The following is a 26823-nucleotide window of genomic DNA, read 5'->3' as shown; positions in this document are numbered from 1 at the left end:
AACACTGGAGGAGAAATGGCAGAAACACATCCACATTTCCATGAAGGAGAGGAAGAAAGCTTTATGAATGTGTCTCTGGGGGATGAAAGCACAGGTAACTTTATGTTCTACAATTAAAAGGAGTAAAGCCCAACGCAAAGCATTTGCTAAACATGTGCACAGCTCATTAGCATTATCCATTTCCTGCACTGGGCACATTCACCCAGGGAGGGCAGATCGATTGTCTTTTGTATTTACCTGGTTTTATTTCATTCCTATGCACTTGTTATTCATTTCCATAGTCTCCATATACTGATGAGCTTTTACTGGTAGCTACAGTATTTACACTCTATTTTCTATAGTCTTTGATAAGAGTCCAAAAATAAGTTTAGAAACCAATTTCCCCTTTCCATACTAGATGCATTGTCTCAAGAAAAGTTTCCAGTGGAGCAGGCACAGCAAACAAAGCTCAATGTTTTCATCCAAATTTACAGTATATTCCATTGTAACAAATGGTGATCAACTGTGCTCCATCTGCACACTGGAACATAGAAGAACCCGTACAGTATAGCATAGAGTATTCCAAACCCTGGGGCCTTGCTTTTCAGTAGAGATATAAAAGGTGCTTGCAGATGATTTTGCTATATTCCAAAAAATTTTGCGTGAATCTTATAGAAATGTTTGTTTGACTGTTGGTTCCCAACTGAACCTTATAAAATCACTTTTACTTAAAAATGCTTGTTGTAAAGGTAGGAGAAGCCCTTATAATTCCTGTTATATAAGTTTCAGAGGGTATTTATATTAGATCGCTCACTGCAATTGAATCCCTAATTGTGTTCAGGAACCTTCTTGCAGGATGGGTGCTTACCTGAAGTACTGGGGAGCATAGGACCCTCACTAGTGATGATTGATCTGTTTGGGAGTCTCTAATATTTCATGTGATGGATGAGCCCTAGAGAATTTATAAAGAACGAAAATGGAGTTTCCTTTTGATTCCCCTTGAGCTTGAGAAATATTGTGTGTTCCAGAACCTGAAGCAGAATAAGAAAAGGGACCCTTTGAACAAAATTTTAGAACTTTGCTTGGCCTCTGACCCTTTTGCTCTGGGAAGTTGCTTCTCTAACCTAATTACAGCTGCGGCTTTACCTAATAGGGATTATTTTCTAAGACAGAGCACAGTGCAAAATATTAGAAATAAATTTCCATTTTTTATGCAAAAGTGCATATTTTCCCCCCTTATCCCAGAGTAATAGCATGCATTGCAAAACTCCAAGCAGCACAATTTTCACCATTTCGATTTGTGCAAATAGTATGATTTTCGGTGCACTGATAAGTGTAGCAACAATGGGATGGGTAAAAGTCACCTGAATGTGTAGGTGCAAATCACTACTCTGAAGTTACACCTCCTCAAAGCAGCTGTTAATTGCAGGTCTCACTTGCATACATGTACCCTGTACTTTGTACCCTACACACAATTGTGTGAAATTCATCAAGGCAGACTGAACTCCCAACTATGGGAATAAGGCATAATTGTTTTTTAAATTTATGTTTCTGGCAGAATGGCTTGTGCTGGGACTACAGCATTTGAAGGGTCTCGTTCTTCTTCGGTTACACCCCTGAATTTTTTATATGTTCTTTGAAAACATAGTAGAGCATGCAGTGGGCAAAATAAATTGCTCTTTCTCTGTATCTCATCCATTCACATAACACAAATAAAGCTTATTAATTAGAAATAGCTAAAGCTGAAGTGGTATAATGGCAGCTGCCCTATGACGTGCAGATTGTGAAAGTGCAAGAGAATATGAATTGCACTGTCATAGGCACTAGCATTTATCTGCCAAAGACCTTAGAGAATATGTTGAAGAAAAAGGAACAAGAAAGAAATAGATTAACACTGGTTCGTCGTTAGCAATGACTTCAGGGTCAGTAATGGCCTGACCAAAATTATGAGCTTCCCTTTTTCTGTGTAAAGCTCCAGGGAAAATCCATTTAGCATAAATAAATGATCTTGTACTTAATATAAAGATTGTTTGAGCGAGCAAAGAGCTGTAGCTGTGCATGGCTGAAGTTGGTCACTTTGAGGAATAATTAGAAATGATATTTTATGTGGCAGTTATACAGGCAGAGGAGATACTGGGAGCAAGCGGCACTTACAACTGAGGCGCTTACAAGCCTGTGGGGAGACTTTATTCAGGCGATTAGCAGAGGGTTTCAGATGAGTTCAGCACTGCACTCAGAGGTGTCAAACTGCTCAAATCACATCTCCGAGGAGTCTGGGAAATTTCGTTTATAACATTTAGAACAGCCAACATCAACGCAACAATGGCTCATAAATGTCTGACAATGGACAGGAGGATAGCCAGCCTAAAAAAACAAAATTGGAATGGTTTCTGCTTATGTGTCTTCAATGAAGTGTTATCTTGGGTGGAATATTATAGGTTCTAAGATCAGCTTTTCATGTTAAAGCAGTAGACAACACTGGAATTTACATTATTTGCACCCATTAAAGCTCAAGGGACAGTACACAATGCAAAGGAGTGCTATACCCTGCATCTGTCATGCACCAGCCATAAAGTAAAGATTTCCCTTTGCACACTGGAAATCTGTTTACAAATCTGGAAATCACGTTAGTGAGTTTCCACTCTATGATGCCCATAACAAAACAGATGCAACATGCACAACAAAAATACCCTTAATAAGGCACTTTCTCATACAGCGAGCATGACTTGACACTTGGAAGGATGCAATTACCGATCAATTACACTTTCACAGTTGGACTTTGCTTTAAGTAGAATATGATGCATTTTTTTGCTTCAATGTATTGAATTAAAATTCATGAACATCATTTAACTAATTTCAGGACAGATATATATAGATATATATATATATATATATATATATATATATATATATATATATATATATATTGTAACAAAAAACCGCACTCACAGGACTTCAAAAAAAGCCGCAAAGGCTGTGATTTATTAGGATCAATAAATCACAGCCTTTGCGGCTTTTTTTGAAGTCCTGTGAGTGCGGTTTTTTGTTACAATATAGTACTATTTGTTTGCCAGGACCTGGGCAGTTACTGACAGGGAAGGTGTGCACCTCTTTGGACTTTATATATATATATATATATATATATATATATATATATATATATATATATATATATATATATATATATATATATATATATATATATATTGGTACAAACTGGAGTGGAGCGGTGTCCCTGTCGTGGACTTAGTCCATATCCTGGACAAAATATATATCAAAACAAAAAAGTCCAGACCAATGTGGTGAAATAAAAGTATTGCTTTATCGGCGAGGGGGGGCAACAGACTCTATAACCTGAAATCTCAAGGCTGCTGCTGAATGTCGTGCTGTGTGGAAGTGTAGAGGAACCGGCAACTTGAGTACCTCTTTTCTTATCGTGGATTTGTGTTGGCTAATCCTATCTCGAATCAGTTGTATGGTCTCCCCTACATAGGCCAAGCCACAAGGGCATTTCAGCATATAGACCACATATTCTGAGTCGCATGTATAGTGTCCCTGTATCGAAAATCTTCTTCCTGAATATGGATGTGTGAATGTGTCACCACGAATGACACTTGAACATTGGTTGCATCTACCACAGGGATACATGCCATTACGTAGGGGTACTAGTAACCTCTGTGTGCTCTGTTTTGTAGTGCCCAGATCCGCTTTAACTAACCTGTCTCTTAGGTTACGAGGGCGTTTATACAACAGAAGTGGAGGTTCTAAAGACTCCTGTATATCTGGATAGGCTCGCTTCAATAGAGGCCAATGTTTGTGTATAACACGATGTATCTTACGTGCACATGGATGATATGTGTGTGTGAACGGTATACGTTTCTTTTTCTGCGTACCTTGTGACCTCTCTTGAATTACACTGTCACGGTCTAAACTTTGTATCTGTGTCATTTCCTGCTGCAACATATCAGTGGGATTCCCCCTCTGCGTGAATTTAGATGCCATTTCTGTCAATTGTACGGGTAATTGTTCACTTTCAGTTACTATCCTTTTCACACGCAGAAATTGTGACCTGGGGAGAGAGGAGATATTAGCTTGTGGATGTGCACTCTCAAATCTCAATAGATTATTACGATCCGTGGATTTCACAAATAAATCAGTGAACAAACACTCTCCCTTCCGGTACACTTTAGTATCCAGAAATGTCACACATTCCTCACTATAAGTTAGTGTAAATTTAATAGAAGTGACACAACCATCTAGGTAATCTTTGAATGCCAGGAGGGATTCCACGTCGCCCCCCCAAATGACCAACAGATCGTCTATATAGCGCCACCATTTGATACAATGCCACATGTGAGTTCCCAAGCGGATGTATTTGCCTACACAGAATTGGAGGCAGCCAGCATAGCAACCTTGGCAAGGGGCTCAAGAGAGTTCCTACATGCAGCACACCCAGGGATACGGAGTCGTGATTTGGAGCGGCTATCTAAGAGGTCAGTAGCGTTGGAATTACATGGCTGTACCTTAGCAGAATATTACCGGCTCAAGCGTATCCCTAGGGGACTAAGGGTACATTTACACCCAACCTTGTTCTCCGAAAATGTGGAGTTTTGCAAGAAATTTGAAGGCATACTGAATAACTGTTCTTTGGACATTATTACCTTAACGATCGAATACATACAGAAAGAGCTGGTGACTGTGGCCGAGCAGGTACACAATATCGAGACACAACTTAATCAGCTGGGGACCCCTGAGGAATTTCAAGTAATTAAAGCACAAATTGAACAAACCGTTAAACAATTCAGGCAGGACACTGAGGAGCGTAAACGGAGCAAGTTCCTAAGGGACGCCGATGACTACGTGAGTGGGCGGGTTTACCGGTGGATTCCGGGTCACCCGAGTTCAACCTCCACCTTTTTCCGGAAACAGCGCACACAGCCGTTTGCACCACGAGGGACGCGTGAGGCGCATCTACCCAGGTGGCAAGACAACGCGCAAAGCGGCTCAGGAGACTCCTCACCACAACGGGTCACAGATTCATCTAGATCCTCTTTTTTAGAGGACAGCGCTCCCTCGAGCAGCGGGGAGCGCGAAGGACCCGCAGAAGAAGTCGGCGCAACGGCAGCAGGGAGAACGCGTCCAATTCGGACAGGGAACAAGACAGCGTACAAGAAGCACAATCGTTAGTGATCAACATCTCTAAATAGGTACTGACTGGGGCTGAGGTTTCTGTATTACAGAAAGGATTATCATTTTGTCCCTCCACTCGCCTAGATACCTTTTCATTAGATATTGACTTGCAACGCTTCTATAGGTTATTGAGACTGAAGGTACAGTTCAAAGATAGAGATAAAGGGGTTACACCTATACAAAGTAATATTCTTACGACACAGGAATTCCAGCTGTATAAAAAGAGTCGATATTTACCACCTACCTCTTCTCATCCAGTGGAGACTGTAATTGATCTTATTTCTCATGACATTGACCATTTAATGCAGGACTCTAAAGGGTTACGTTCTCTTAGATTTTCTAACAACATGACCAAAGCTGAACGTGTATCATTAAGTGCATTAATGGATGATAAAAGTGTGGTGTATAAATCTGCAGATAAAGGTGGGGCATTGGTGATTCTTGACAAAGATTACTATGTGCAAGAGATACTGGGTCAATTACATGATACCAGTACATACGTTAGCCTGACAGGCGATCCAACAAAGGCGTATGAAAGAGCCATTAATGAAGTATTGTGCAGATACCGGGAAATGGGGATACTGAGTGAAGGGTTAAAGGAGTATTTAACACAGGATTTTCCGTGTATACCAGTTTTCTATACCTTACCAAAGGTTCACAAAAATTTGCAATTCCCACCTGGGCGTCCAATTGTGGCTGGGGTTAACTCTATATTTTCTCCTATAGCAACCGTTTTGGATAAGGTATTGGCTCCTTTTGTACCTAACTTTTTTATGGAGTTATTAACAATGGTGCTGACATGCAACTATTTTCTCTTTCAGGATACTTTCTTTCTTCAACTACAGGGGACAGCGATGGGATCCAACGTCGCCCCCACTTATGCCAACATATTCATGAACCAATTCGAGAATGAATTTGTGTATACACATGATCTATATAAAAAGCATTGTATCAGATGGTGGCGCTATATAGACGATCTGTTGGTCATTTGGGGGGGCGACATGGAATCCCTCCTGGCATTCAAAGATTACCTAGATGGTTGTGTCACTTCTATTAAATATACACTAACTTATAGTGAGGAATGTGTGACATTTCTGGATACTAAAGTGTACCGGAAGGGAGAGTGTTTGTTCACTGATTTATTTGTGAAACCCACGGATCGTAATAATCTATTGAGATTTGAGAGTGCACATCCACAAGCTAATATCTCCTCTCTCCCCAGGTCACAATTTCTGCGTGTGAAAAGGATAGTAACTGAAAGTGAACAATTACCCGTACAATTGACAGAAATGGCATCTAAATTCACGCAGAGGGGGTATCCCACTGATATGTTGCAGCAGGAAATGACACAGATACAAAGTTTAGACCGTGACAGTGTAATTCAAGAGAGGTCACAAGGTACGCAGAAAAAGAAACGTATACCGTTCACACACACATATCATCCATGTGCACGTAAGATACATCGTGTTATACACAAACATTGGCCTCTATTGAAGCGAGCCTATCCAGATATACAGGAGTTTTTAGAACCTCCACTTCTGTTGTATAAACACCCTCGTAACCTAAGAGACAGGTTAGTTAAAGCGGATCTGGGCACTACAAAACAGAGCACACAGAGGTTACTAGCACCCCTACGTAATGGCATGTATCCCTGTGGTAGATGCAACCAATGTTCAAGTGTCATTCGTGGTGACACATCCATATTCAGGAAGAAGATTTTCGATACAGGGACACTATACATGCGACTCAGAATATGTGGTCTATATGCTGAAATGCCCTTGTGGCTTGGCCTACGTAGGGGAGACCATACAACCGATTCGAGATAGGATTAGCCAACACAAATCCACGATAAGAAAAGAGGTACTCAAGTTGCCGGTTCCTCTACACTTCCACACAGCACGACATTCAGCAGCAGCCTTGAGATTTCAGGTTATAGAGTCTGTTGCCCCCCCTCGCCGGGGGGGCAACAGACTCTTACAGCTCCAGAAAAGGGAGAAGTTCTGGATTCATACTTTACAAACACTGCATCCCAAGGGTCTTAATAGGGAATATGACCTGTATGCCTTTATATAATATTGTTACTTATGGGTGTGGTTTGGGACTATGTTGCCTTTAACACACATTGTATCTAGATGTAGCTAGTTAGTTCCACTAGTGGTTACAATATTGTTATATACTTAGAAATGACATATGCTGTAATATGACAACTGTAATATGTGATATGATGTTCAAAAGCCATAACACAAAATGTGATGTATATAATATGGGTGGAACCTGATCTACATGTTCTTAGGATCCTGATTGGATTAGCTTTGATTTGATTTGTTTGACGTGTCAGGTGTGTTAAGGCATAGCCTTTATATAGGATGTGATGTCACTTTGATGTATACTGCTTGATAAAGAAGCGGGAGCTTCGAAACGTTGCAGAGTTTCTGATAAAGCAATACTTTTATTTCACCACATTGGTTTGGACTTTTTTGTTTTGATATATATATATATATATATATATATATATAATCTTCAAAAATGGATCCGCACTCCAAACGATTCAATCAAAGTGAATTTTATTAGAACATCACTCACGTGTCCAATGTTTCGGCCCACATTAGGGCCTTTATCAAGGATGATAAAGGCCATCCTTGATAAAGGCCCTAATGTGGGCCGAAACGTTGGACACGTGAGTGATGTTCTAATATATTCACTTTGATTGAATCGTTTGGAGTGCGGATCCATTTTAAGATTTTATATCATAAACTTGACCCAGCACCCACCGCAAACCAGAAGGGATTGAGTGCAGGTACTTTCTGAATTTATATATATATATATATATATTTTTTTTTTTTTTTGTTCCTGAAGACGGCTCCTGCGGTCGAGCCGAAACGTTGAATAAAAGTTTTTCTATTTTTGTATAAAGACCTGTTGGTGCGGTTATCCGTGTGCACTGTGCTCAAATTTGCTATATATATATATATATATATATATATATATATATATATATATATATATATATATATATATATATATATATATATATATATATATATATATATATATATATATATATATATATATATATATATATATATATATATATATATATATTTAAAGCCATTTTGTATATATAACATCGAGGAATTTTCAGCCATGTTACCATAGTTCTGGAAAGATAGGTCTGCAAGAGGGGCTTCTATTCCCCACTGTGCAGGATTATCACTCTGCAAAATACATTGAAAAATATGTTAAACAATTAAAAAATGTTTGCAAAGCAGGAGACTTATTACTTCTATCTAGGTAAATGAACAGTAACACCAACAAATTAAAGTGTTTTAAAGGATTGACCATATAATGTAGTGTTGCCCTGCACTGCTAAAACTGGTGTATTTGCATCAGAAACACTACTATTGTTTATATAAACAAGCTGCTGTGTAGCCATGGGGGCAGCCATTCAAAGCTGAAAAAGGAGAAAAGGCTATAGTATACAATGGGATTCTTCAGAACTTATCTGTTATCTACTGTGTATCCTGTGCTTGAATGGCTGCCCCCATGGCTGCCTCTGAGGGGGGAGTATTTCTTACTGACTGGCAATGGGACCAGTCCCTGGATCATCTTTATTCTTGAAGCTGCTGACTGTCCAACTTCCTACTTTTTTATCATAAAAGGAATTCAATTTGTCTGACATGATCTGTCCAACATAAATCAATGCCAATTACTACATATAATGCCTTTCTCAGAAAGATAATCTTGAATGTGGTCCATAACACTTCAACATAAACACAGATGTCAAATGTTCGGGCCTACTAATATTGTAATACCTTTTTTAAATCAACTTTCCTCCAGTCCATTGGTACCATACCAGATGAAAGAGAGTCTGAAAAAAAAATCAGAAAAAGTGCACTGACTAAAACTGAACTAAGTACTTGAGGATGTATTCCATCTGGCTTTGATGTCTTGTTCACATTAACACTGAGCAAACTTCTAAGCATTATATCCCATGCCAGCCACTCTCTTCATTGAGCTGAGCTTTCTGTTTCCTTCACTGAAGAAAAGAAATGATTGAGCACATTTGCTTTTTTTAAATCCTTTCTACCTGCATTATTTCCATTATTTGATTCAATTGAATTGTTAATATTAATAAATGAATCCCTTGTTACTGGGAGGTCAATTAAACTACAGCCCCCCTAAAAAAGGGAAATGTTTAAATTCTAACACAATTATGTTTGTATAGAATATATATTTTATTTGGGAAGATGTTTGGGTGTGCCCCTATAATCTTTTACAGCAGATACTATTTGTGTAGTTTCAGTGCTTACAGCAAACAGAGATCATATATGAGTGGGCCTGTTCTACAGCTTTGCCCCTGATATTAGCAGTTAAATAAAAATTTTACAGTTGATTTCAGCAACATCTAGTGGATGTTTCCTGAAAAAACACACATTACTTACAAAAGCTGCTTTGTGTTTTTGCACATATGTAAAACAAGTGACATAAATGCTATGCCAGTAACAATATAGTAATATTATAAAGCAAACTTTCTGGACTCTGAGGTCCCTTCTTCAGGCTGACATTTTGCATAGTAATGCATTTGGTTACTGAACAATTTAACTAGGTGTAGAGTGATGTATCTTGGTGTCACTATAATTTAACAGGACACTATGCATTAAACCTTGATTACAAAATAATGTAACCTGTTACAAAGTGGTTTAGATAAGTTGAGTGTATCGTAACTGTGCACAAGGCAATGTAACCAAAAAGCAGAATTACATAGACGGGTACAAATGCCATTTGTCAGATGAAAACGCAGTTTGCAGTGTTTTCATCTGAGAGTCGGATCAATGTAGTTCTTACCTGCGATTTCTCCTTCACTTCCTGTATCTTCAGAACATCCGACACATTGCATGCATTTCTTCGCATGGCGACGTGTCGGCTTGAGCCGCACTGCGGAGTTCCTCCCTAAAAGGAGCAAATACCTCAGCCTGGGTGCTCTATCTCTGCCATCATATACACAATTCACCCTGGGACAAACCTCTTTATATATATATGTAGGGATGTGATAATTTAGACACCCTCACATCATATTGGCAGGTAAATCCTAAAGGTTTTAGACATTTAAATGGGTCCTAATGTGGACTTGTGTCATTCCTCTGCTTATGTAAGCCCCTGTTGTTCTCACAGTGTACTGTAGATGGCACTGTGCTATAGTTTAAAGGTCTAGGTCGAAAGGCCACCTAGGCCCGAGCCTAGGGCGGCAGGATTTTAGGGGGGCGGCATGCTGCCCAACCACACCCACTTTGGTTCAAAAACACTGGGGATGCGCAGAAGATACAATCTTTTTTTAAATGTCATGTGTGCCAATCCCCATTGCTCCAGTCCAGATGATGAAAATTTGCACGAATAAAGGGGAGGGGACAGGGGCAACAACCGACAGTGGGCCTAGGGGTGCCCACTATGTAAATCCGGCCCTTGGCAACCATTACTTTAGCCCTTACCAAGCAGGCAGGAAGAGAATGGGTAGTGGAACCTAGGCGCTTAGGCCCTAGTTAAGTGGATAGCTATGCTCTTTCATAGATCACTCTAGGAGTGATAGATAGGTTCCGTGGCGGAACTACCGGGGGAGCAGGGGGAGCGAGCGGGCCAGGGCCCGCACCCCCTCAGGACCCCCCGGCAGTTCACGCGCAGCTAATTCCCAGCCAGTTCCGGGTGTACGGAGGGGGACGGGGGCCCGGCTGCGCGTCCTGTGCCAGGGCCCGCCCCCCTCTAGTTACGTTGCTGGATAGGTTATATAGTTGAGTGGCTCAAGGCTCTGATGAGGAGAGTGAGGGATTATGATCCCGGTACTAATAACACAGAAGTAGGGACTAAGTGCATAGATTTAGGGATGGTAGAATTTCCCCTAGGTTCCACTTAGGAAAGCTGGGGTGCCTTCTCTACTGCTGCTTAACTACTGCTGTAACTGTTTCCTTGCCTGCAGGGATCAAGCTGTTCTTGGTGCTGTGAGTATACTGCTATCCTTTATGCTATATGTTCTCTGTACTCCATTGTGGATACTGTGTTGTAAATAAACTAAATTCCTGGTTAAGCATAAAAAAACCACTGACGCCCAGTTCTTGTGCATAAGCACATTGTTACAGTTGTGCTACACCCTGCCTCAACACCGTTCGAGGGCTTGCACAATATATATATATATACACACACACATATATATTAGTATCTTCAGAATGGTAACTACAGAGGAAGAAGATCTGGGGGCAGATTTACATATGGTCGAATATTGAGGGTTAATTACCCCTCGATATTCGACTGCCGAATGTAAATCCTTCGACTTCGAATATCGAAGTCGAAGGATTTACCAAAAATAGTACGATCTAACGATTTTTCTTCTACCAAAAAATTGCTAGGAAGCCTATGGGGACCTTCTCCATAGGCTAATATTGCACCTTGGTAGGTTTTAGGTGGCGAAGTAGGGGGTCGAAGTTTTTTTTAAAGAGACAGTACTTCGATTATCGAATGGTCGAATATTCTAACGATTTTTAGTTCGAAACGTTCGATTCAAAGTCGTAGTCGAAGGTTGAAGTAGCCAATTCGATAGTCGAAGTAGCCAAAAAAAACATTCGAAATTCGAAGTTTTTTTTATTCTATTCCTTCACTCGAACTAAGAAAATGGGCCCCTTAGTGTCTGCTTCCACCTTGGGTGGCTTGAGAGTGACCCTGATGTACATCTAAATGTTTGCACATCGCAAGTGACCTGGAATTTTCATCCAGGGGATGGGGCCCATATAACATTATTTATGGGGTGGTCCCCCTAAAGTTACTCCACAAAGTTAATTTATGTTAAATAAGCAAGGCTACATTTTAGGTTTAACATAATTGTATTCCTGTTGTATTTCGAGTACAGCAAGGGTTATGCTGGATCAACTGTTAAAACCTAGCTATTGAGTACAGCCTAGTATGGAATAGAATTAATATAGAAACATAAAAAAATGAGCTTAGGAGGGAAGTACTTCCGGAAAGAGAGGACTAGAAAACAGAATAGCAAGTTTATTAACATTTAGGGCTAAAATGCACCGGTGCAGTTACCCATAGAAACCTATGGTTAACCCATTGTTTTTTATCAGTCTAGGACAAATTAAAAGAAATTAAACTAGAAATCTGATGTATTATGTATCTGGTGTATTATTATCATCATCTTAGGGGCAGATTTATCAAGGGTTGAAGTGAATTCGAGGGAATTTTCAAAGTAAAAAAATTTGAAATTCAAAGTAGTTTTTTGGATACTTCGACCATCGAAAAGGATACTACGACTTCGAATTTACTTAGACTTAGATTCAAAGTAAAAATAGTTCAAATATTCGAATATTCGATAATCGAAGTAGTGTCTCTTTAAAAAAAACTTCGACTTCAATACTTCGCCAAATTAAACCTGCCGAAGTGCTATGTTAGCCTACACATCGAAGTAAAATCGTTCGATCGTACACTAAAATCGTTCGTTTCGTTCGATCGAACGATTTTACTTCGATCGTTCGATTGCAAAATTCTGTGAAAAATCGTTCGACTTCGATATTCGAAGTATTTTAATTCGATGGTTGGATTTCGAAATATTATGCCTTCTAAATTCGACCCTTGATAAATCTGCCCCATAATGTCAGTCAACATCTCTGCAGACTGGCTACTATTGATTAGCGGGAAGCACTTCCCGAAGCCAAAAATGATTGTTATTATAGACTAAAAGAATTTTGCTTAAAAAATCATACACCCAATGCATTATGAATTTAATAAAATAAAAATAATTGTCCATTGACACCAATCATACATCATCCTAAATATTCCCATTCCATGTCTTATAACAGTGTATACTCTAACTACTCTTAAATTAATGTGTTTTCATAGCTTTCCCCATCCCATTGATTACACCTTTTAATGACTGTTTATAAACTGTATGCAAAATTGTCTATCATCTGGAACTCTCATCTAGCATCACCAAATCGGATTTGTCTTCCAACACATATGATTCTCCATTACTTGCATTTTCTGCTTTGCATCCCTAACATTAACCCCATGAGCTAAGTGCATGTTTTCAAACACAGTCCACTATCCCTAAATCACTATATTATAGTGTACAACATAAAAGTAGGACCAAAACCACAGTCATCCAGAACATTTTAGCTTCTTTGTCCCCAATGACTTTGACAGTCCACCTCTATTCCATGTTAACAGGCATCATAATGCCTTAGGAGACAAGCCATCAGCAGAGAAGGAAGCTGCTCTGTATCCTAAAGGTGTGCAGAAGCAAATATGCTTGAATATTCTATTGAGAGAGTTGTCGGAAGGCTCATCACTTCTTTTTTTGTTTCCCACCTCTCTTGACATGTGCACCCGTCTGGAACATTTCTCCTCGCTTGTGTGCAAGTTCTACTGGCAGCATTTTCCCTTAACAAAACATGTAAATAAATACAAAACATAGTCTATTTGATACACAGTTCTCACAAGTCAAAGTGATCTAAAAATTATACAGATTGCTCCAAAGATATCCACTCATGTCTGCTAACTAGTCATGAGGAACAATTCTCTGGAAAAGGAGAAAATATAAACTTGTATGCGTTCTCTATAACTTACTTTTTAAATGTATTTTTCTTAAAGCTTGTTGGGGAAAACATACAGTATTCAGAGATACTGTTCATAAGTAATAAAGGGATGTTGCCATATCTGAGGGATGATTAAGTTACTAATTGATAAACAAAGAAATAATCTGCCATTTTCCTCAGTTAGTTGACCACTGAAGACACTATATTATTGGACAACATTGTATACTTTGTAAATTACCTTACTGATGTCACTGTACTTAACAGTCCAGTGCCAGCATAGAGTGTGTTTGTGTAACAGCACTTTGCATACTGTGAATACCATTATATTAGACTGAGGATATATCTATGCACAATGTATGTACTGTATATGGACAGTGTCTTTTTATAACAGTCACAGTGTACACAATACAAATCTCTTTATACAACACATTGCATACTGAGAAGCCTATTTATAAGTTTAAAAAAGGTGGCAAAATACAATCTGCAGTTTACACCATGGAATCCCTTATAAAGTAAACAACAGCAGTATAATAAATATCATCAGTATAAAAGATGCATAATTGTAAAAACTGATGTTAATACACAAATATGGAGAAATGTCACTAGCACTGCTTAATAAACTCATAGCACTTTTTAATATTGGTCTTTTAAACAGTGAGTCTTTGGTGAAATGCGTAAGCATGAAACATCAATAACCTGCATCCGATCACTACTAATGATGGGTGTGGTTTAAGCTATATAGGGTTGTATGGTGTTTCTTTTGTATTACACTTGATAAAGAGCCTAGCTCGAAACATGTTGTGTTGAATAAAAGCACTGATTTTGCAGCAACCCACTGCGTTGGACTGAAATTCATCACTTCTTGTTCTATTTGAAACATAGACCTTATTGCATTCACTGAGATTCAGGTGTTCACTTCAGTAATTTGATGCTGGCCTAATGATATAGGTCTTAACTTTTTCACCAGGTTTCACTGCAGAAAAAAAGAAAAAACACCCTTAGACTCCTATGCATTGTAAAAGAAAAGTTGCAGAACAACAAAAAAAAGTCGGCTTCAATGCATTTTACGAATTTCTGCCATTTCGTGATTTTTTAGTAAAGCAAAACTGGACAGATTCGCCCATCACTAGTCTGAGCCACATTCAAAGTAGTGTACCGTAATAGCGTTATTCTAGCATAGGGGGATTCTGAAACCTAAAAATCTGGCACATTTTGACAGTTGGCAATAACAACTATACAGGTCTTTCATTTTCTAACTCATAGTAGCATTTTCCTGTGATACTGAAATACATTCCTATTCTCTCTGCCCCACTGTACTTACTTGCAGGGGCGCTCCACCAATGAGGCGAGTTGAGACACTCGCCTCAGGCGGCAGCGCCCCCCTGGTTGCCAGGGGCGGCAAAAATGCCGCTCCTGGTAACTAAGAGCCGAATTTCCGGTTTTCAAACCGGAAATTCGGCTCTTCTAGCGCAGAGAGCGCTGTTGCGCTCTCTGCACGAATCGTCGCGGACCGCCCCTGCCCTCTCCGGCGCTATAAAGGTTAGTGCCGGGAGGAGGGAAGGGGGCGGCGAAAGAAGGCCGCCTCAGGCGGCATTATAGCAAGAATCGCCCCTGCTTACTTGGTTAGTTGTCTAGCTGCCTTTAAAAGGCTCAAAAAAGGTATTTTCCCGTTCGTTTGTTTTCAGATATAATTCAGAAATACGTTTTCTTTATTGCCTTCTATTTTTTTTTAATTGAGGTTCCAACTTTAATGTTTCTGGTGTTTCAGTTGAATAAACCAGATGCAGATTCTGAACTCTTACGATTTGCTCCATTATTTGATACATTTCTCAGCAGCATCTTTGGAACATTAGCAGCTATTGTATAAATTATTGCCATCTGTCTTTTATAAAACCCAGGAACTATAATCAGTGGGGACATAGATAAAAATTTATAAGAATAATATCAACTAATGCATCAATTTAGAACAGTTTACAGAGTCTGAGACCCCCCGTAAAAGCAAAAAAATAAAATCCCATTTTTACTTTCTTTAATGAAAAAGAATTCTATTTCCAATTAAAAAGTGTGTACCGTTTTTATAAGAAACCTGACAGTATGTAGTGAAATTCCCCCTTCATTTACTTGCTCTGACTGCTGGAGATAGGAAACTTCAGACAGTCTCTAGCTGCTCTGCAGGGAAACGATCATACTTTAAAACAGCAGGGGGGAGGCCAGCAATGCACTCAAGCATCATTGTTTGTTTCCCTGTAGAGCAGTTGGCGACTGTGTAGAGATTCGTATTGGATTTTTTTTTTGCCTTTACAACCCCTTTAATGTTTCCAACTCCAGTGGCAGGCAAAGATCATGGAGCCAGATTTAAACAGATAAAGTGGATTTCTCATTGAAGGATTATTTTGCTGCAGCCACTAGTTCTGCAGAGTTGGAGAAATTTTGTATTAAACAATACAAAAGCGATATAATCCACATTAGTTTACATGACAACACAGAGCCCAGTGCAGTCTGCATATTCTGATTATTAATCAATCTTGCTCTATCGGCTTCTGGCAGATATTATTTGACTTGTGCTGTTTTGATAATTTATGACGATCCCTAAGCAGCCCAGACCACACTGAGCATGAGCAATGATGTTTAACAAAGTTACAAGATGGTGACCCCCTTGTGGCCAACTTTGAAAGCAAAAATCATTTATTAGGCTTGTGGTGCTGTAAGTTCATGTTTATGTTTAGTATACAAAATACAGCATTTCTGGCATTGTTCTACTTTAGACTTTAGTTCCCCCTTAAGCTGCAATTTTGTGACAATCTGTATGCTCCCTTTAGAAATCACCTATAATGCAGCTGTGTCCATTCATTGGCTGATGTAACCTAGCATGTATGGGTGCCCTTGGTTTGTGTGTGAGAACAATGAATTGTAAGCTCCAGGGGCAGCCCTTTGTACTTATCATATGGCACATACTACTAGAAGAGACTATTTTTTAGTAAAATGTTATTTTAGATGAAGCAGTGTTTTATTCAATATATTATATATATTTTTATAGAGACCTGCACTGTTCAGGGGTATAGTTTCCCTTTAACATCTATACATTATGTAACAACAAGGCCACTGGCTGGTTAGTTTCTGTAGGACTGTAGGGTCAAAGAGACAGATACATTATGAAGAAAAACAAAGAATTGCTTATGTTTGGGCCATTTACATATGATTTGGTATGACAGCTATGCATCCATTACTGGTGGATTTGTGCTGAACTTCCGGTTTTGCTCACCCTGTCTTGTACCTTTCTATGTCCTACTTCCTCCTCTGGAATCTGCATTTACAGATTTGCACCCGCTTCACCCTCTTTGGTGATGGGGGTGTGGGCTTGTGTCTGTAAATACCGATTGTGGGATAGGGTGGGATAGGGTCAGGTATGGATTGATTTTTTATTTGTATTTATTTTGTATTCCCAGGATATATCTCTCTCTCCTATCTCCTCAACTGTACAGTCACAGGAACGGACCAGCAGGTGGCACTTAAATGTTCTTACAAAATTCATTACATTAAGCAGTTAATGTGGATGTTCACCTTTATTACAGTTTTAGAATAGAGAAAGTTTTGCCATTTAAACAATATTTACACTTTTGGTTTCATTTGGTCAGCGATCCCCTGTCTTGGGAGGATATAAGATTCCAATGGAACTATGCATTGCTACCTTTACAGGAAGTTATAGATCAGTCTATGTTTAAAAATTGACAATTTCAAAAGTCGGGTGAATAGTATTGACCCGAAAAAAACTGGAATGTCAGGAAGGCTGCAAACAACTCCAAATTGATACCAGGACGTCTTCCGTTGACTAAAACAGCAATTTGTCAGGTTTTAGGCTGCAAATTTGAGTTCTTAAAGGTCCAGTGTATGATAGATCTTGAAAATCAAAATCAAATTTTTAAAAAAATCTCGAATCGAATTTTAATAATTCCCTAGTCTAATTTGACAGTGCTGGCCATAAAAAAAAAAAACCTCGAAAATTCGAATTTTCACTGTGATTCTTGATAAATCTGCCCCTAAATGTCAGTATTCCAAAAAATGGTCAAAAAATTAGAAAGCACTGTAAAAAAAGGCTTTGTTTCTGTATCCAAAAACCTCTGAATTGTAGAAAAAAACTTTGGAAGGTGAACAAGCCCCTTTAAAAAGCCAGTCCTGCAGCCAATTTGTTTCTAATAGTGGAGGGTTTTGTCTTTTGGCTTAAACCTCTAGGAGGATTCTATTGGGCTGCTCTTGAATAAGACTTTATTGTGGAATCGCTGAGTCACAAGTAACATTATGTAGAATCTCAGCAGAGGATTGTTTAGAACACAAGTCTGCCCAGTGTGTAAAGATCAGCTCACTGGTACCTGGGATGTCAGCTATGTAAAGGGAAGAAATCGTGACCAGCCAGGGAACGAGTGGGTTAATAGAATAGTCTGCTATTCGGCTCCACTATAATCGGCACCATTATCATTGGTAAGAACCAGTTCCGCCCCGAGCTAGCTTCTCCATCTATGAATTCTTTATACATCACATGGGAGGCCCGACCACTTCCGCTACATACACCATAATAACAACAAGTCAGCGCTGCAACGTCAACGACCTCCCTAACATCAAAGTGACGTACAAATAGCCATCCAGCCCCTCTCTCGGACATTCTACCCACCCGTCACACACGATTGGCTGAAGTATTATTGACCTCCTTTCCTTATTGGTTCGGCGCTGGGAAGAATGGGCGTTTCAGTACGTACTTGTGCAACGTCAGCGCGTAGAGTGCAAACTTTACGCACGCTCGCTCCTATAGCATCTAGCTACCTTTTTGCTGGGTGTCGCATAGGAGGGTCCATTGGTTCTTGGTCGTGTATGTATATAGTTGTGTATATATGTATGTGCCTATACCCGGATGTGCATTTGTTCCTATGCTTCACAACCTATTCCTCCGCTGCAATAATGCTTGCATATTAACTAATGAAAGCTTCATGTATTCTTATTCTATATAGATACACATACGTATTAACGGGGCACATAATGTCTTTGTCGAGTTGAATTTATTTCTATTTGCTCCTATGGATGGGAGGTGCCAAACCAGCCTGGCAGTTGTCTGTCTGTCATTAAGAGAGCTGTGTGTCTGTCATTCAGGGAGCTGTGTGTCTGTCATTAAGAGAGCTGTGTGTCTGTCATTCAGGGAGCTGTGTGTCTGTCATTAAGAGAGCTGTGTGTCTGTCATTCAGGGAGCTGTGTGTCTGTCATTAAGAGAGCTGTGTGTCTGTCATTCAGGGAGCTGTGTGTCTGTCATTAAGAGAGCTGTGTGTCTGTCATTCAGGGAGCTGTGTGTCTGTCATTAAGAGAGCTGTGTGTCTGTCATTCAGGGAGCTGTGTGTCTGTCATTCAGGGAGCTGTGTGTCTGTCATTCAGGGAGCTGTGTGTCTGTCATTCAGGGAGCTGTGTGTCTGTCATTCAGGGAGCTGTGTGTCTGTCGAGCTGTCAGACATACATGGAATAAAATCTTTAATAATAGAAAGGTTGTGAGTGCAGAAATACATTGGAACCATACAATAGAAATGATCTGTAAGTAGGAAGCACATACAGATATGACATGCAACAAGATGCCTTTAAAGGAAAACTATACCCCCCAAACAATGTAGGTCTCTATTAAAAGATACTGAGTAAAACAGCTCATGTGTAAAACCTTGCTTCATGTAAATGAACCATTATCATAATAATATACTTTTTTAGTAGTATGTGCCATTGGGTAATCATAAATAGAAAATTGCCATTTTAAAAAATAAGGGCCGCCCCCTGAGATCGTACGATTCACTGTGCACACATACAAACCACATGTAAGGTCACATGAGCCAATTAACAGACAGAGTTCTGCCTTTTGCTTCCTCACTTCTTCCTGTTACAGTTAGTGTTGTAGTATTTCTGGTCAGGTGATCTCTGAGGCAGCACAGATAGAGTCACGAAATGGTGGCTCAAGGCAAGAGATGTAAAAGGGCAATATTTATGTAAATATATATTCCAGTTTGGTAAGATTCTTTAATATGTCATTCAATTTGATATAAACTATCTGTTGCTTAAGTATTCATTTTGGGGGTATAGTTTTCCTTTAACAGGTATTTTATTTATAAAGCAGTAACATATTCCATAGCAAAGTACTATAGAAATTCCTGTTGATTTTTAACCAGGGTTCTCCAGTGTCCCTCACTCAGGCATAGTTCAGCAGTAGATGGAGGGCCCCTGCTTGGTCACCCTTGCTTTATGCAAGCCCCAGTGCAAGGCAATGAATTGGTCCAGAGAGAGAGTTTGCTGATCTGGGCTTTGGTTTGCAGATCGTGTGGCAAATTCAGCTATAAGGGTCACCCTCAATGTGCAATTAATGCAGCCTGGCAGCCTCCTTTTATTACAAGGATCCCTGATTGTTTGAAATCTCCTGTCACTGATTACATAACATAGCAACACTGCCTATGGCAGACACCACCACTTCAATCTCACTTGAGAATTGGACTTGAGTCTTCATTAGACATTAGTGTGCTGTGGTAGGCAAAATACCCCATGACCCATAGGCCTAAATTGAGGTTGAGGTTTCTTTGTTTTTTCATCCAAAATCGTTTACCATCTTCAGGTGTATCTTGACAAGAATACTAGGAGTCCCCTATCACTTTGTTCTCTGTGTTCCACTTGTGATATACACCATATGTCTTCTTTTCCACTGGCCCTGTTCTCTTTAATTCTCACATTCCTTATCCCTCCTGTTCTCCTGCTTCTGCCATGGAGATCTTCATGTCCGAGGCTAATGTGTGCTGCTTCTGTTGTCTGTGTTCACAAAGACTCTCTTAAATTACTGACTGCTAGACTGTATGTCAGTGTACACTTACTGACTCTGTTCTCTTTCTCCCCACTCCTTAGATTTCCATACGTTGCAGTTACGCTTGAATCCACAGATTTCAACCCCTGCTGTTATGAACTCCGACATGGACGGTAAGTAGCATCCAGCATTGAAAAATAAATGACAACAGAAGTCAATAGTATCAGGCTAGCTTCACAACAGCTACACTGCAGCATTATGACAAATTCATTCATTGTCCTTTTTCCAACTGAATCACAATATTATTGGCAGAGTTTTATTGCTATATTCTCTACATCATGAATTATTTTTTCACCTCCCTCTAGAATATATGTACATATATATATATATATATATATATATATATATACTTTTTTTTTTTTAAATATGAGACTAAACATGCAGAGCTGGATTATTCATGTCAGATTTAATTTGCAAATAGAGTGCAAATTGCTTATGTTTAATTTTGCTGTTTCTCTCAAACCTTGTTTTCTAAATAGTTTAGGACCCAACTCTTGATTGTAGGTTATTATTTTGCTTCTGGGGCTACTTGAATTACTTCCTAGTGTATTTAATGTATAATCCATTAATTTTGCTTGTTATTACTAGTATATATATTCAGATGCTGACTCCTCCATCTTTGTGGTGTTCCATAGATTGCAAAACAAGAGAGAGTACAACAAAAATTGTTGTTGCACAAAAATAAAAAATCTTATTTTTAGATGCAAGCAGACAATTTATATACATATTCTTACTTTTTGTGTTAGTGGGTATTTAAGAGTGATTAATCTTTTTCCTCATAGATCTTGAGATGGAAAATCAAGTTGAACTTGAAGAAAAGACTCGGCTTATCAACCAGGTTTTGGAGCTTCAGCACACCTTAGAAGGTAGAACACTGTATAACATTTACTCTTTGAGCATAGAATCATTCCATAGTGCAACGGTACTTGATAGATCACTAGGAATCACTGTGGGTCACTATTCTTTAAAGGAGAAGTAAAGTTACAATCAATAGGTGGATTCCAAATGTTAGAAACCCTCCCTTATACCCTGGCCCAGTGCTCCTATTCAATGAAAAATGCACTGGGCCAGTGTACTCTGTAGGAGCACAACGTCACAATTTTCTTGTATATGCAGGCTTTTTGCTTCTAAGTGAAATTATTCACTTTAATGCATATCTTACTGGTCCGGAACATAGAAGAAGACAATGGAATGTCTCTCCTGCAGTAGAACCCTGGGGCAATGCATTTTTCAGGGAACCAGAGCACAGGCCAGTGGTCACCCCCAAGTGATTATCACTTTCCTTCTGCCTGCAAAGTCTTTATCCTAATGGACTGTTATGGTTGCCTTAAAATATGATTAGCGGAAGTATCTGCAGTAACCTAACACCTAAACACTGAAAACCTACTTCTACTTGCTGACATTCCCATCTACTGTCACCAGCTGGTGGGATGTGATCTGCAATGTTCATGACATTCACTGAGCTGCCCTATTTCAAGTGCTCAGTCGGTGCAGATTTTTTCCAGCTGGCACAGCACAGCAAATGCAGCTATTTGTATAGGAAGGAATAGCAATTAAGGTCCTAAGGAGCAATTTATTTGAAAAATGAAACCGACTTGATATCTGACAATATATACATGAATCCACGGATTGAGATGAAGACATGCCCACTTCTGACTGGGTGCCATTCATTCATCCCCAGTTTGTTCCAGTGATTAGTTCTCAAACTTGTTTCCATTGTGGTCTGAGTACAAATTTGCTGCAAAGCAAAGAATTCCCAGAATCCATCGCTTCGACATGGGAAAAGATGAGAGAGTGGGATTAAATGATCAGTGTGATTCAAAGGCAGACTGATATGGTTTCCTTCAATCCGTGGCATCCATTTCTTTCAGACAATGTTTATGTATCTTTGTTACATGAGCCCAGCTGAATGAGCTTATGTCAGAAAGTGAGGTCATTTTTCCTTTTAATAAAGGAGGAATTAGGGATGCGCTAAATCCAGGATTCAGTTCAGGATTCGGCCGAAGCCCTGTGCCAGGCCGAACCAAATCCTAATTTGCATATGCTAATTGGGTGGTGGGAAAATCATGTGGCTTTTCATCACAAAACAAGGAAGTTAAAAAAAATTTCACCACTTTTTCCTTTCCTGCCCCTAATTTGTATATGTAAATTAGGATTCGGATTGGTATTCCGCCTAATCTTTCGCAAAAGATTTGGGAATTCGACCGAATCCAAAATAGTGGGTTCGGTGCATCTCTAGGAGGAATAAAGATATTTGTTGACTTGCATTCTTTTCATATACTTAACTTCAATGCATTATTGGGCGTGAGTATTTTTAAAAGTGATTTTGGAATGTAAGGCTTTTGTAAGCTTCATTAGTTTAATCATCTCTCTCTCATCAGTGAGCTTTGTTGCTATTTATACATGGGCACTGTGCCTGTACCACTTAACCAGCATCTCTTTTACTTTGCTCAGCATTGTTTTATTGTTTTGCTGAATTCTAAATGCTGCACTTATTGCCATATTTCTGGGTAAACTGTGGGCAGTTTGGAAGTAAATGGAGTAGGACTTTTACTGTCATGAATGTGCAAGGTGAGTGGAAACCAGAGTTTGTTCTGTTTTTTTTTTTAAGCTACAAGACACTTGACCTTCCTTTGGAAAATATACATATATAGTATTCAGGTGTTTACAATAGATCTTCATTTTTTATGTGTGTTTTTTTTTTTTAACTTCAGCCCAGCATTTAAAATGTTACCTGGACAATCAGAAGCAGATAAGTTCCAAGGGTAGATTTTGTATTCTGAAAGGAAATTCAAAGCCTTGAAACAAACATAAAATTGTTCAGTGATTTTTTGGTCATTCATTGTTTTTAAAGTTTAAGCTAATAAAATTGTGTGCTGGTTTCTAACTGTGTTTAGTCAGTGTTAACTGTAGGTGGCGCTGTTGTTCTAAATTCATTATCTTCATATTCATAAAACATAATCTCTTGAAAGATAGAAAAAAATCACGTCAATTGCAAAAGTGCTCAGCAGAGCAATCTGAACAATTTTACATTAGTTTGCTCTAAAAGGTGTTACATTTCCCTTTTATAATATCTATTAAGACCATCTAATATTCATCTTCCAGGTAAGTGTGTGCACTGTTCATGCAAATTGCTGCATCGTTTTTAGAGAAGGTGGGACCCTAACAAGCAGACAGCAGTTTTCTATTTTAAAACTGATTAACTACAATACAGAAAGAGACTGATAATTAAGGATGCACCGAATACAGGATTCGGCCAAGATTCGGCCTTTTTCAGCAGGATTCAGATGTGGCCGAATCCTTTTGCCTGGCCGAACTGAATTCTAATTTGCATATGCAAATTAGGGGCAGGGAGGGAAATCACGTTAATTTTTGTCACAAAACGAGGGTAAAAAATGTTTCCCCATCCCTAATTTGCATATGCAAATTCGGATTTGGTTCGGTATTCGCCCAAATCTTTTGCAAAGGATTCGGCCGAATACAAAATAGTGGATTCAGTATCTTATTAAAGGAAAACTATACCCCCAAAATGAATACTTAAGCAACAGATATCATATTAAGTCACATATTAAAGAATCTTATCAAACTGGTATATATATTTAAGTAAATATTGCCCTTTTACATCTCTTGCCTTGAACCACTATTTTGTGATTGGTCTGTGTGCTGCCTCAGAGATCACCTGACCGGAAATACTACAACTCTAACTGTAACAGGAAGAAGTGTGGAAGCAAAAGTTAAAAAAGTTAATTGGCTCATGTGACCTAACAAGTATAGTTTGTTGGTTTGTTTGTGAGTACAGTGAATCCTACGATCTCAGGGGGCTGTCCTTATTTTTTAAAATGGTAATTTTCTGTTTATGATTACCCAATGGCACATACTACTAAAAAAGTATATTATTATGAAAATGGTTTATTTACATGAAGCAGGATTTTACATGTGAGCTGTTTTATGCAATATATTTTTATAGAGACCTACATTGTTTGTGGGGGTATAGTTTTCCTTTAATTTGGCTTGTTTTCTTGTACTGTGTTCCCCTACAGATCTCTCTGCTCGTGTGGACGCTGTTAAAGAAGAAAACCTCAAACTGAAATCAGAAAATCAGGTTCTGGGCCAGTACATCGAGAATCTAATGTCTGCTTCCAGCGTGTTCCAAACAACAGACACAAAGAGCAAGAGGAAGTAATATGCTGCTCCTTTATCATGGCTTCCCGTGGGCTGCATTTTCTTTTATTTGAACCAGGGTCTGGTTACCATAGAAGTGCATTCACATAACTAGTGCTAGCTGTAATGTTGTACAATAGACCAGTGTGTAAACTGCACTACTGAAAAGGGCCATTGGATGCCCATCAAATATCCAGGACTTGGGCACAAATTATTTTGAGATGGAGACGTAAGATATCACTACATGTTCTGTAATAATGAAACATTAGGGTTATGCTTAAAAAAATGGTTTGCATGGGGGACGGATCAGATATTTACATGGAATCAGACTGTGGCTTGTGCACAAGACGGGACATTGATTTGCCTCCCAGCTGTCTCTATTCCGCTCTCCGTTTACCATTAAGGTTGCCACCTTTTCTGGAAAAAAATACCGGCCTTCCTATATATTTATCTTTTTTCCCTATTAATAACATTGGGATCAACCATCATTTTTACCAGCCAGGCCAGTAAAATACTGGCTAGGTGGCAACCCTATTTACCATACAAAAACAATGTTTGTTTGTTAATTTGATATAACGTAGGGCGTGTTTTTAGCGTGTTCTTTCTGTATTGCTCCTGTCTGCAAGTATTTCTATCATCTTTATGTTCAGAGCTTCTACATGTTCTTTCTTCCTTTCATTACTCTTCCATGTAACACAAAGTACAGGCTGCAGATTTGCATCATCACACAGGCTACAAGTATAAAATGTTTTCTGTTAATCATAAAGGTTAATATCCGCTCAGATACAAAGGTAACCTGCAGTGCCCACAGGCATTACGAATCCTAAAAAGGTAGTTGTGATGCCTCTAGTAGTGTTCCAATTGGCAGTGCAAGTAGAACAGAGGATTATTGATCCCTATGGCTGGAACACAGGTCAACCTTGATGTTAATTCTATACATATGTCCCCAAACATTCACAGGCAGAGGGATCAGCCATCACTCTTCATACCTATACTGCCATCTTTTGGACGACCATTAAAATGACTCAGGAGCAGCTCTCAGAGTGAACCTCCGTGGCCATATTAGTTGGCCAAAAATAAAAATAAACTGATTGTGTCTTACCAAGTGTTACATGGAATGATTATTATAATCAGTATTTAAATGAGCACCTTCTCAGCAATGTCAATATTATGTACATGTGTCTGACATTGTTGGGCAATTGTTTACAGAGCAAGAGTAGACTGTTAGAGGTTTATTTATCAAAGTCCAAATTTATCTCAATATTCTCTGCTACAAACTTTTTACACTTATTTATTATTACATTTTCCCGAAAATTTGCTTAGCGGGGAAAAAAATCTGATTTTCACATCCCCGAGGATGGAAAAGTCCGAATCTGAAAATGCGGCATCTCAGACCTGTCGAGGTTGCATACAAGTCAATGGGAGAAGTCCCAATGGTTTTTTGAATTTAGTAAATAACCCCCTTTATGTGACTTCTTCCTCTAAATGAATTCTGGAAATTAGACTGCATTTATGGGTTAAATCTGTGTTTCATTGGTGTCCCTGGCTCCCAACCAGCCCAGATCTTCAGCATATGATGGAGCATGGAGTTTACTTTCCATACACAACTCCAGATGTAGCCCAAATGCTGGGAATTTGCACTTCCGGGTGCAGGCGTCAAGTTTGCACCAGGAGTCCTCCAGGCGTTTGATGTAACTAAGTTAAAAGAATCACAAGGTAAAGTCTGTGCTGTAGAAGCCACAAGTCTCTTCTTTCATATGTTTTCATGCCAGTAATACTTTGTATTTTTTCCCTTCATTTGCTGCACTAAGCCACAGTGAACTATCCACGCCTTATACCAGGGAAGTAATATGGTGCCAAATATGGCTCGATGTTTCCTATTAGCAGCTCTACTACAGTGTGTAGTTTGTAATATGGCAGTGACACAGTAAGTGTAACAATATGACAGTTATTGAGCTATTGTATGGAATATGTTTGCACCGATAATGTTTCTAATTTATTTTGGATGTTAATGAAATAAAACCCTTTTTATTTTGTTTGCTTTAA

At 39.0% G+C, this 26823-nt stretch overlaps 1 protein-coding gene across 2 annotated transcripts; it reads left to right on the top strand.

Annotated features, from left to right (window-relative positions):
• LOC108699619 (short coiled-coil protein B) lies at positions 1-26823 on the top strand. 2 transcript variants are annotated; one of them, XM_041589791.1, is made up of 4 exons: positions 1-94; positions 20658-20729; positions 21399-21482; positions 24657-26823. In XM_041589791.1, exons 1-4 carry the CDS (start codon positions 16-18, stop codon positions 24797-24799), a joined length of 378 nt encoding a protein of 125 aa, XP_041445725.1. In that variant the 5' UTR covers positions 1-15; the 3' UTR covers positions 24800-26823. The 2 variants fall into 2 exon arrangements, with proteins under 2 accessions (XP_041445725.1, XP_018087202.1); XM_018231713.2 differs by lacking the exon at positions 1-94 and adding an exon at positions 18456-18609.

This window comes from Xenopus laevis, chromosome 1L (genome assembly GCF_017654675.1).
Source record: "Xenopus laevis strain J_2021 chromosome 1L, Xenopus_laevis_v10.1, whole genome shotgun sequence".
Taxonomy (NCBI): domain Eukaryota; kingdom Metazoa; phylum Chordata; class Amphibia; order Anura; family Pipidae; genus Xenopus; species Xenopus laevis.
The sequence above is the reverse complement of the archived record's forward strand: the minus strand, read 5'-3'. Positions and strand labels throughout refer to the sequence as shown.

What these genes read in the sequence shown, in the direction of transcription:
- LOC108699619 (XM_018231713.2), top strand. Translation starts at nt 18,480, where the DNA reads ATGGGCGTTTCAGTACGTACTTGTGCAACGTCAGCGCGTAGAGTGCAA. An exon ending in TATGAACTCCGACATGGACG is followed by an intron (nt 20,730 to 21,398) that starts GTAAGTAGCATC and finishes TTTTCCTCATAG; the next exon opens with ATCTTGAGATGGAAAATCAA. An exon ending in GCTTCAGCACACCTTAGAAG is followed by an intron (nt 21,483 to 24,656) that starts GTAGAACACTGT and finishes GTTCCCCTACAG; the next exon opens with ATCTCTCTGCTCGTGTGGAC.